This window comes from Pimephales promelas, chromosome 1 (assembly GCF_988280905.1).
Source record: "Pimephales promelas chromosome 1, fPimPro1.hap1.1, whole genome shotgun sequence".
NCBI classification, from domain to species: domain Eukaryota; kingdom Metazoa; phylum Chordata; class Actinopteri; order Cypriniformes; family Leuciscidae; genus Pimephales; species Pimephales promelas.
Genome location: NC_142769.1, coordinates 12,213,004 through 12,225,896, shown reverse-complemented (window position 1 = coordinate 12,225,896; position 12,893 = coordinate 12,213,004). Strand labels below are relative to the sequence as shown.

At 43.1% G+C, this 12,893-nt stretch overlaps 1 protein-coding gene across 1 annotated transcript; it reads right to left on the bottom strand.

Annotated features, from left to right (window-relative positions):
- On the bottom strand, positions 1–1,987 carry LOC120477576 (uncharacterized). Its single transcript, XM_089131905.1, has 8 exons — positions 1,909–1,987; positions 1,433–1,745; positions 915–1,200; positions 781–804; positions 493–702; positions 306–397; positions 63–167; positions 1–15 (listed from the first exon to the last, which is right to left on the bottom strand). Exons 2-8 carry the CDS (start codon positions 1,703–1,705, stop codon positions 1–3), a joined length of 1,005 nt encoding a protein of 334 aa, XP_088988031.1. The 5' UTR covers positions 1,706–1,745; positions 1,909–1,987.
- Positions 1,988–12,893: the final 10,906 nt, after the last annotated feature.

The window sequence follows — 12,893 nt, the reverse complement described above, 5'->3', positions numbered from 1 at the left end:
TTATGCAGGCTCAAACTATATGAGTCAATATGACAAAATTTATTCAAATAACAATAACATACCTTGAAATGCTCTTCATTTGTGGCTTGTTTGCTGCAATACCAGAAGTGATTGACGATGTCTTTTATCCACACCATAATTCCAGTTTGGTTCTTTATTGATCCAGCCTGATTAAAATAATAATGTAAATATTTATTTTTCAAACATAGGTCTTATATCATGTTATGTCGGTACCATGATTAGGACAAACCAACATGTTGACGTTTATTCACGGTATAGATTTTTTTGGGTGGATATAAGCTTACCCGTCGAAGTTTCTTGCTTAAACTTTTAGCAGCATGCCAAATATCAAGTGAATGGTGGATACCCCAAGCCCTGTATTTCCCACGTTCAGGATCTGTAAAACAAACAAAAACAATAAGAGTTTACAACTTTGGTTATGATGCAAATCTGTTCTGCCTATAATAGTGAAAAGTCATACTAAGTTCTTACTCAGCAAGGCAGTGATCTGTGAGTGGGCATCAGTGACCACTTCTTTGATTTTTAATTCTGTAAGCAGTGCATCCATAGTCCTTACAAAACACTCCTTCTCCATGATTACAGAATTCCGGTTGGTCTCACGTTTGTCAACAGAGACAATGTGCACAATGTCTCTGGAATCCTGTTCAATGGTCGTATACGTACAGTACTGTGCACAGTGACCTGCATAAGAAATTAATCTGTCAGCATGTAAACATTGTTAGTCCTACTACTAAAAAAAATGTATACTTCAAAACCTACCAGGAGAGTCCATTCTGCCATCACCTAGTGAATAGATCAAACAGACATTAATTTTTGATTGCGTTTTAATTGTTAATTTAGAGCTAATCATAAACATCTCAATGTAATTGAGGTTATATTGAAAGTAAACTCACCCAAGACAACAACATGGTCCTTTAGACGTAGACAATCTATGACTTCAGCCCTAGTTGCTTCCCAGTACTCCTGAACTGGCTCAATACAGTAGGAGTCTTGAATTCTGAAGTATGTGCTCTCAGCAACCATTCCCATGTTCATGAATTTAAAAAGCATGGCCACTTTTCGGTAGTTATTTCCAGACAGGAGAATGTTCATAGACAACATGAAATCACCAGACTGCATACCGAATTTCAGTGTTGGCTGGGAATTCCAACGCCACACCGTGTGTCCGAACGAGCATATCTAATTGGAAGACATTCAAATTTTATTAAAAGATAGTTAGGCTTCACTACAATCAATTTTTTGACATTTTTATACCCCAAATCCTATGCCATAGGGATGCTAATTCACACAGCTGAACTGATAAACATCAGCTGACCACAAGTGTCCACCTCCCCCATACAGTTTTCAATTAGTACATGAGGATTTGGCCGACAAGCATTGATGAGGTTAGTCTCTCACACAATAATCTTACCCATTCCATGACGACTCCTGTACCCCGTGGTTTCAGTGTCACCCGGAATGGCTGAGAACCAGGGCATGGTCCAGACAACTTGTCTCTGTGGTTGCACTTTTCTGTTGGAATTCTCAAATACATGGCCAGTGCAAGGAGGTTGTCATTATATGTGATGTTGGCTTTTTTTCCAACAAGGTCATCCTCAGAAACAACTTTATGCTGCTCTGATAATTTCTCTATTTCCTCAACTGGAGGATCCGGCATTTCAAAATCAAGCACAGCCTCATCCATAGATATTTCTTTCAAATCATGTGCTTTCCCGTTAACAGTCCTGTGTAAAGAGACAAACTATGAGTTCATTGATGATCTAGTACTTCATTATATGAACAAATGTAAATTTGACTTGTTCATCATTAAGTTGTATATGTAAGGTGTTTGAAGGAATGAATGAGGCAGCACTATGTCAACACAAAAATTTACAGATAGTACAATACCGTAGATGAAGGGAAGGTAAAAAATCATCATCCGAGCTGTCCCCGTCTTCCAAGTTCAAATTATTAGGGTCCCCATAAAAGTCATCCATGCTGTGTGTGAAAAACGACATACTGTACGTCTTAGATTTGAGAAACAGATCAGTGTGAGTATATGAAACATTGATGTGAACTATTTACAAGGTTCTCCTCAGAGTCATATTTATCTTCACTAATGTCCATGGAGTGCATGCTACAATCAACAAATAAATATATGTGATCATCATTCAACAATTATATTGAAATATAGGTACAAAAAAAAAAAAATTAACAACACCCAATGAAAGACACTCACCTTGACTCCAAAGCAACAAATTCTTCCTCTCCAATTAGTGGACGAACACCATGCTCAGGAATGGCTACATCACTGTTTAAAAATATGGTAGTTTATAGATGTGCAAAGCCATGAAAGCTAGTTTTAGTAAAGCTATTAGATAGGAACATACTGATCACGGTCAGATTCCTCCGTGAAACTTGAGTACCAGTGGTACTGGTGGTCTGGGGTGCCCCTTACTCGGAGTTGATGACACGTGCCAACGCTTGTAGCTAAAAAGGAAAAATAAAATGGATCAATCTCTTATATCAACATCATTTATATACAAGGTCAAACTAGCACAGATGGAGTTGCATGTGTGAAGTTGCAATTAAATTTCTCATTTACTTATAGTTCTGTTTGTGTATATGTGGGTAAATAAATATAAAGAGTTGCTTTATTAGCTAGCAGCTCTCGTGTCGGTTTATGCATTATATATCAAGTCAGCACAGTAACATAAAACGTTAATAATTCTGAGGCTGACGACAAGCTAAACTAATGTATAATTTGTAGAATTTCATATCGATTTATAGGTGATCTGAGTAACACAAATAAAACCTGATAGAGGAACGGACAAAACACTACAAGCAAGTTTTTTTGCTAATGAAAATGCAAACATCTAAGTTACAGTATCTAGCGTACTAGTAAGCCGGTAACAGACAGCGAGCATGATAAAAAGAAAACCAAACAGACAATAGCAAACATCTCAACTCCCGAGGTCACAATTACAAGAAATACAAACATTAAACACAGTTTATTATAAAGATACTTACAAGTGCAACAGCAAGAAGGCCAGGTCAGCATCGGTTTTGCAGGCTTCGCTTTCTTTCAATTCTCTCCATTCTGAAAAAGCCGGTCCAATATTAACTCTAGTCTCACTTCTCGCTCGGTCAGTCTCCCGTTTTCTCTTTCTTTGTTCCTCTGTTAAAGATTTTCGAGCTTTCTTCTTCTTTTTTACATCATCCATCGCCAAAACTTACACGAATTCAATTCAAACGTAACCTTTTTCTAGCCGGCTCCTGGATGGATGGGGGGCGTGTACGCATGCGTGTGCAGGTATAGTGCCGTAAAGCAACTCGTTACCTCGCGAGACCTGAAATCTCACGATACTTCCTAACACTGAGGGCGGCGGGCCGCCGGCCCAAAGTTGCAAGGGTGGTTTTGCGGCTCACAGGCACCAGGGGGGTGCGATCACCATTCAACACGAAATCAGTAATATAAACATTACAATGACTCCAAAGCTGTTCAGTTAAGGTAAAAAAGTTACTTAGTTCTGCTTTAAAGGCACTGACGCATTATCTAGAGAAGAAACCACCAGAACAGATGCCCCCAGCAGAGTTTATCCTGAAACTCACATAATGGACACTAACTAACAATGTTTTCTTGTTCCAAAACAAATTCTTTAAGCAGATAAAAGGTACAGCAATGGGTGCTTGCTTTGCACCAAATTATTTAAATTTGTTTATGGGTCTCTGGGAAGAAACATTTGTCTATTCGAGTTTGAATGAATATGTGAATAAGATTGTATGGTGGGGTAGGTATATTGATGACATTCTTCTTATTTGGTCTGGGTCACAGCAAGAGTTGCTACAGTTTCATGCATATCTTATTAACACTAATCCTAATTTGAAGTTGAGTCTAGAGTTCTCATTAACAAATATTCATTTCTTAGATCTGGAGATTTCAAAAGATGACAAAGGTGAATTACATACGTCCGTGTTTAAAAAACCCACTGATCTGAATACCATACTGAGGGCAGAAAGCTACCACCCACCTTGGTTAATAGAGAATATTCCTTTTGGCCAATTTCAAAGGATTAAACGCATATGTGATTCTGAAGATGTTTTTGAAAAAAATGCTCAAGACATGGTTCAAAGGTTTAAGAAAAGAGGGTATAAACATAAGACTCTAGATAGAGCCTATAATAGAGTAAAAGAATTTGGTAGAGAACAGCTGTTGGTTCAAAAACAGAGGCGACAACAAGAGCCAAACCAAGTTTATTTTGTTACACAATACAGTAGTCAAGCTAATAAGATAAAGCAAATTATCAATTGGGACATAATAAAAAGTGATACCGTGTTGAGAGATATACTGCCGGAGGTACCTACTATCACCTTTAAACGAGCTCCTACTCTAAAAGATAGTCTTGTGAAAAGCTATATGCCTCCTGTAGAGAGTAAAACCTGGCTAGGCAAAAAAAGAGGTAATTATAAGTGTGGAAACTGTATTCATTGTAGCAATATGGTAAAGACCAGTATTTTTACAGATGTGACATCAAATCGCGAACACAGTATACATTCATTTATTAATTGTAACACCTCATTCGTTGTCTACAGACTTGAATGTCCTTGTGGTTGTTTTTATATTGGAAGAACTAAGCGTAAACTTAAAGAAAGATTAGCAGAGCATAAATATGCGATAAGAACAAGCAACTACCAGTATCCTATGGCTCTACATTATAGAGAGGCGAACCACGGAAGTAGCGATACTTTAAAAATCTTTGGGATAGAACATGTTAAAATATCACCAAGAGGGGGAGATAGACTCAAAAAACTTTTGCAAAGAGAATCTTTTTGGATTTACACTTTAAAAGCTAATCAATACCCAGGTCTAAACTTGGAATTGAATTTTTCTCCTTTCTTATAACAGGCTATATGCATAAGTTAATGTTTTGCTTTATGTATCAGTCTATATAGATATTTAAAATTGCATCTTGATGTGAAAAGAGGTAAAATATAGAAATTGTAAAGGTATTTAACATCTGAGACTGTACATATTATTTTTTTTCTGTATTTGTTTCTTTTTTCTGTAATTTGTCATATAAAGTAACCTCTTGCTATATTTATCCATTTATATTGATATTTTAAACTATCCTGATATGTAAATGTGATTTGTCTTATCTAAAGTAAGTTGTTCCTATTGCTCTTTGTCAGGTGATATGTGCAGATGAGCACCTGTGACTTTAGGTCATGTGACTACATGCAGATATATAGCTTGCAGTCTACTGACTGCCATTTTGAATTTGCCCTGAAGAAGGCCAATGTGGCCGAAACATGTTGGCATATGTTTTTAATGGATAGCCAAGTTTAAATAAAGGCCTTTTATATTTATTTTCCTTTTGAGTGCCTCAGAATTACTGTTTATCTGGGAAACACTTTGGATCTCCAAACTGAAGAGCACCAAAGGAACACACCTCGTAACACCCAAGTAGCACTCCTAGTAATTCATTTGTGTACATCTGTCCTTATTGAATTGCACATGACTGGAGCCATATTGGAACCTGGTAGGAGGATGGTGCCAGCTCATTACTGATCTGCAACACTTACAGTCTCTATTACCCCTTTTCCACCAAAAAAAGAACTGGTTCGGAACTGGTGCTGGTTCAAAGTTGGTTCGGAGTAGGTTCAACTTGCGAACCCGTTCAGAACCTGTTTGTTTTTCCACTGACTAGAGCACCCAGGGAACGATGCAGCCTAGCTTAACACAAAGACTGGAAGTAAATGGCTTCAACAGGGGCGGCTTGCCCATAGAGGGCGCTGGGGCGCCGCCCTCCCTCCGACCTGTCTGTCTGTTTTTTTAATATATATTATAATTTATCATTTTGAAAAATAATCTGTGTTAATTATATGCTAATAATTGTTTTACTTTTAAAAGTGTTTTGAACTCACCAGAATGATATTTGCATTCACTTTCGTTACTTTTATCATGTTGGTGTAGTAGTATAGCCAATAGGCTGTCTTCTCAGGGCGCCAGTTCGCTCAGCCCCACAGTGCTGGAATTTAAGCCAATGGTTCCCCGGTTGCTATGCAAAAAAGTTTATATTTCGCCAATCAGCGCCGTCAAATTTTATGGTTTGGGGGCGCTGAAAATATCGCCCACAGTATCAGATTCAAGAGGGGAGTGCACCGTGCACGCGCACCACGGGACATTTTTTTTTACCTCAGATGAGAGAAGAATGGCAGCGCCAGTGACGTTTAGTGGAAATAATGTAAAGTTAGTCGTGGGAATTGATCTGTCTGTCTCTGTCACTCACTCACTCACACACACATAAACACTGTTTCACACACATTTGATATTAAAATAGTTATAGGAATATTAATACCTGTGTGTTTGCTTTGTTTTTTGATGTTTTTAAGTTCTGAGCTAGATTACTGTTTCATACTAGTTAAAATCAACTTTCTTCTCATACTTGGGTGTTACAATCAAGAACGTTGTCCCACCCTCTCTTTCAGAGCCTTTTCTCTCTCTCTTTCTCTAGTATCAACACATTGTTATCCATTATCCAATTGTCAATTTGTCAAAAATATGTAGTCTACAGCTGGGGATTGATTAAACTAGATTGTTGTATTACTTTTTTTTTTTTTTGTATTACCTATATTATAATTTATCAATATTATGCGTTTGCACTTTTTCTGTCAGCACACAGAGCATAATAAACATGCAACTTGTTCATTATCATTAACTGTCAAACTGTTATTATTATTGTATTATTTGACCATTGGTATTGACTGGTTTAAGTTATTTTATTGGTATAGGTAAGGGCATGGCCTAAGGCCTAAAATGCACCAGAATGCAGGAAATCACATCTACTAAATTCAAAATTTTTTGGGGGGGAACCCCCAGAGCCCCCTCTTATTCAGCCCCCCCGACAATAATTTTCACCAGCCGCCACTGGGCTTCAACTAGCATACTGCTCCCAATAAGTGACAAAATAACGCCCAACATTTTCCTATTTAGATGACTATACAAATCACAACATGTAAATAGGAAAATGTTGGCAATATTTTGTCACTTATTGGAAGCAGTATGCTAACTGGAGCCATTTACTTTTTTTACATTTACAGTCTTTGTGCTAAGCTAGGCTTAGTTACGGGATGCACAGAGATGAAAAGGTACTTCCGGCTACGTCGCCCGTGACCTTTTGAACGTAATTATGTATTACGTCATGTTGCAAACGCGCCTCTCAGTATAGGCTAGCATTTGTCCTTTGAAAAGTTACATTTTTGGAATAAGCTTTGAAATAACCGATCGTTTCGCATGATAAGACCCTTATTCATCGTCTGGTGCCGTTTAAAGACATTTGAAGCTGCATCTGAAACTGTTATTAACTGTCGTTTGGACCACGGTTGGACCTGGTTCCCATGGAAGTCCATTATAAGGAGAAAACCACTCACTGAAACCACTCACCCTATGTTACATCGGGCTGTCAGTGACAGCACTCCCTACCGGTCATAGCCCAAGCTAATGAACCAAGAAAAACCAGAACGTAATAACGTGGGTAAATCGGGGCAAGCTCAAAGGCTTTAGGACCACAACTTCAAAATAGAAGGGGTCCCTTCTAGGGAGTGTGGCTAGGGGGCCAAAGGGACCCCCAGCCAGTCACTATTCAGGAGAACACTCCTCCTGAAATGCCCCCAGGCTGGCCTGGTGATCTGTACTAAGACACACAGTCTGGCCATAGCCTGTCCGTCCAAGACAGAGCCTCTGGAAATTGCCTAGGAAAGGCATCCAAAAACTGAAGGCCCGCGAAGCTGGCAGAAACCATCAAGTTTCGGATCACAGAGACGGGATCCTCCGGAGAGTGTGACTCAACCTCAAAACAACGGGAATCGTACACTCAATCCACGAGTTTCCACCCAGTGCTCGCTTTTGAGCACTGAGGAAGTAAGAGAGGGATCAAAATCAGGAGGGTCAATGAGACCTAAGACCTGATGACCCTCTGTGTAGGGAGCTCTGAAACATGAGGGCTCATGTCAGGAAGGCCGCACATTGTGCGACCTGAAACCCAACGACCACAGCATGTGGAAGCTCATCCTTCAGGAAAGCCAGAGGCTAGAAACCTGACAGACCCACAATGTGGGGCTACCTCGAAAAAGGTCTAATCAGACCTAAAACCACAGTTGTGGGAAATAGCTTGAACAAGGGAAGTGCCTGTCGTAATGTATTGCGACAAAGACACATCTACAGTGGGACCCAAAGTGAAGAACCGGAGTCTGAACCACATAAGAAGGGACCGAAGCATACCGCGCGTGACCCTCACCATATGAAATGGATTTTAAAAACTGCACAAGACATCTCGTCGGGTGACTTACCACAATAATAGGTGAAGTATGGGTTTGTGTACTTCACTCTGAATTCAGGAAGGCCTGTTGAGGCCTGTAACCTGGCGTCCACAGTGTGTGGGAGCTCATGGCCAGGAAGGCCTGGTAAGGCCTGTAACCTGGCGACCACAGTATGCGGGAGCTCGTAACCTGGCGACCACAGTATGTGGGAGCTCATAACCAGGAAGGCCTAGTGAGGCCTGTAACCTGGCAACCACATCCGGTGGGAGCTCGTACTCAGGAAGGTCAGTGAGACCCAGCCTGGTGTACCTGAAAAACCACACCAAGTGGGAGCTACTTCCAGAAGTTAGCTCTTAAGAACTCTTAAAGTGGGACCCGAGGAAAGACCGGGGTCTGAGCCACATAAGAAGGGACCAAAGCATACTGCGCGTGACCCTCACCATAAGAAATGGATTTTAAAAAGTGCACAAGACATCTCGTCGGGTGACTTACCACAATAATAGGTGAAGTATGGGTTTGTGTACTTCACTCTGAATTCAGGAAGGCCTGGTGAGGCCTGTAACCCAGCAACCACAATATGTGGGAGCTCATAACCAGGAAGGCCTGTTGAGGCCTGTAACCTGGCGACCACAGTGTGTGGGAGCTCATGACCAGGAAGGCCTTGTAAGGCCTGTAACCTGGCGACCACATTGGGTGGGAGCTCGTACTCAGGAAGGTCAGTGAGACCCAGCCTGGTGACCACAACCTGTGGGAGCTTACTCCACCAAGTGGAAGCTACTTCTTCCAGAAGTTAGCCAGAGAAGGGCGTCCCTGTAGCCAGTGACAGGACGCCACTTAAAGTGGGACCCAAGGGAAGACTGGGGTCTGAGCCACATAAGAAGGGACCGAAGCATACCACGCGTGACCCTTACCATACAAAATGGATTTTAGAAAGTACACAAGACATCCCGTCATGTGATTTACCACAATAATAGGTGAAGTAGGGGTTAGTGTACTTCACTCTGAATTCAGGAAGGCCGAACTTGAGGCCTGTTACCTGGCAGCCACAACAAGTGGGAACCCATAATCAGGAAGGCCTGACAAGGCCTAACACCCGATAGTCCCAATGCATGGGGAGCTCACATTCAGGAAGGCCGCTGAGGCCTGCAGCCTGACATGTGAAGACTCACCACTACAACTTAGCGACCACGAAAAGTGGGGGTTTCACATTCAGGAAGGCCTGGTGAAGCCTGCAACCTGACATGCGACAACTCACAACCAGGAAGGCCAATGAAGCCTGAAGCCTGGTGACCACAGAGTGGGAGCAAAGTGCTCAGGGAAGGTGGTGAGGCTGTAGTCTGGCTACCGCAGCATGTGGGAGCCCACATTCAGGAAGGCTGGGTGAGGCCTGTAAACTGACTACCACAGTATGTGGGAACTCATAACCAGGAAGGCCCCTTTGAGGCCTGTAACCTAGCAACCACAATGTGTGGGAGCTCATCACCAGGAAGGCCTGGTGAGGCCTATAACCTGACCACCACAGTATGTGGGAACTCATAACCAGGAAGGCCCCTTTGAGGCCTGTAACCTAGCGACCACAATGTGTGGGAGCTCATAACCAGGAAGGCCTGGTGAGGCCTGTAACCTGGCGACCACAGTATGTGGGAGCTCATAACCAAGAAGGCCTGGTGAGGCCTGTAACCTGGCGACCACAATGTGTGGGAGCTCATAACCAGGAAGGCCTGGTGAGGCCTTTAACCTGGCGACCACAGTATGTGAGAGCTCGTATCCTGGTGACCACAGTATGTGGGAGCTCATAACCAGGAAGGCCTGGTGAAGCCTGTAACCCAGCGACCACAGCATGTGGGAGCTCATAACCAGGAAGGCCTGGTGAGGCCTGTAACCTGGCGACCACAATAAGTGGGAGCTCATAACCAGGAAGGCCTGGTGAGGCCTGTAACCCGGCAACCACAGTATGTGGGAACTATAACCAGGAAGGCCCCTTTGAGGCCTGTAACGTAGCGACCACAGTATGTGGGAGCTCATAACTTGGAAGGCCTGGTGAGGCCTGTAACCTGGCGACCACAGTATGTGGGAGCTCATAACTAGGAAGGCCTGGTGAGGCCTGTAACCTAGCAACCACAATGTGTGGGAGCTCATAACCAGGAAGGCCTGGTGAGGCCTTTAACCTGGCGACCACAGTATGTGGGAGCTCATAACCAGGAAGGCCTGGTGAAGCCTGTAACCCAGCGACCACAGCATGTGGGAGCTCATAACCAGGAAGGTCTGGTGAGGCCTGTAACCCGGTGACCACAATCAGTGGGAGCTCATAACCAGGAAGGCCTGGTGAAGCCTGTAACCCAGCGACCACAGCATGTGGGAGCTCATAACCAGGAAGGTCTGGTGAGGCCTGTAACCTGGCAACCACAGTATGTGGGAGCTCCCACAGATGTCTCTCCGTGGCCACCATAGCACCGACAGAACAGCAGATTGCTTGGTGGCCCGGAGTCCCGCAGCAGATCGGTCTGGTAGGCCTGAGGACCACAAGGGCGTGCAGAACCGCACCTGCCTGACCTGCTGCCGTGTACGCTCTGTCATTCAAGCATGAAGATGTCTTGAGCAGCTTGGATGACAGGGTCAGAGCTCTTAGTGAAGAGGACCAACCAGAGACGAGATAGTTAGTCAACGTCTCGTCCACTGGTGGCCTCGACACTTATCCGTTCTCCACGGCTCCCTCCACAGCAGCGAAACTAGCCCGCTGATGCAGATAGAGACGTGAGGAGAACGGATTCTTCCATACCCTCTCGATCCCAGCGTGGAGATCGGAAAGGAATGGAAGGCTCATCCTGGCTGGTGGCTTATGGGTGGGGAGGAACCAGCCATCCAAAATACCATGAGCGGGTTCCTCCCAGACGCGCCTCCACTGCAACAGTAATCTGTCTGAGGCGCGCCCCATAATGTCAACCAGCTCAGCGTACACTGGGCAGGAGGGCTGAAATGGTTCGGTCTCAACCAAACTGTCATCCTTTTCTATATATATATATATATATATATATATATATATATTACAGCCAACTCCTGCCCTGCCCAAAGAGAACAGTTACCGATTCATCAAAGAGAGAGAGCACTCATTTTCTCTCTTCTTAGATGTTCAACATTAATCTGTAACTCACCCTCGTCAGCTGGTAGATCATCCGCGAGGTTAACGCCCCTCTCCCGATAATCTGCCAGCTCCATCTGAAAGCTCCACGAGCTCAACCGCCACTGAGCCTCAGCCCGAGCGGGAACCGGAACCGCGGGGTTCAGATGCCGCGCCCACTTCCCTCGAGAAGTGGGTCAGACGAGAGCAGAGAGTTCTGAAAGGAAAACTCTCAGTTCGCGCAAAAAACTCCCTCGAGAGCTTCCCGCACATGCTCTTCTTTCAGGCAGAACACGCACAGATCGTGTGAATCCTCCGGTGTCAAATATCTGGACACAAGTCGGCACACTCGCGCAAAGTGTTTCTCCACGTCTCTGCGCGCTTAATCGTTGATACTATCACACAGACAAACAGTCCCTGAAGACGAAAAGATGTTGTCACGGTTTCAAGGCGCCCTTCTTATACATCCAGATTGACACGCTCATCATTCAAGCTGATGATGCACGGGCTGTCGCCGGTCAACCTGATTACTGTGAGTTGATATTTGATTTCAGACACCTGTCACGCCTGAGGCGTTCCCCCATTGCGTCATTCGATGTATTGTTGAGTTCCCTTCGAAAGGGAACTCTGTCTGGATGCAGTCTGACTGTAAATGCATGGTAATGGTCATCAAAACATACAGTTTCCATCAGTGTTCCACACAACAACACATTTTCGTCTTTCACAGCAATAGTCTTGATCTTACAAAACACTGGCATCTCACATGCTACTTCTGTACAGATAATAAAGTCAGGGCGATACTTAGTGCCGTGGTGTTTGATCCACTTTACAGAATAGACAGCTTCTGACATTCTCTTGGCCAAATTTAAGTTCAGAGAGGTCTACCATTTTTCCTGGGCCAAGAGACAATCTGTACTGGCTAAAAGACTCCCAGTACGTCTCAATACAAAATTGGTGCTTTTTGGCTAGTGTTTTAGTAATGTTTTTGAAACTTTTTAATTGTGTTTTAAAAAATTTGTGTTTAGCTTCTTAACGCATACACCACGTGTGAAGAATTAGTCCAATTTTCCTTATACACTGTGGGTAATTTATCATTATATGATGCTTTGGCAAAAAATTTATTTTCAGGAAATAATTTTTTGAATAGCTGGTGATGTTCAACTATTAAAAATTTAAGATAAATGGTCATGCCTTCTGTTAGGACTGGTGAAAATACAATGTTGACAATTTGCAAAAGTAAAAGCAAAAGATGCCAGTGTTTATCATCTCTTTGGACTAAATCACCAAATAATAGGGGCATATTGCGCAACAAGCACCAAGATTGGATTGCATTTAAACCCAAATCATTGCTTCCATCAAACAATTTGACCACTGGAGGACGGTTCTTCTGCTGATTGTAACCATAGTCAAAAGCATATACTCTACCAGCAATATCATCGGGACTCAGTATCCTGTG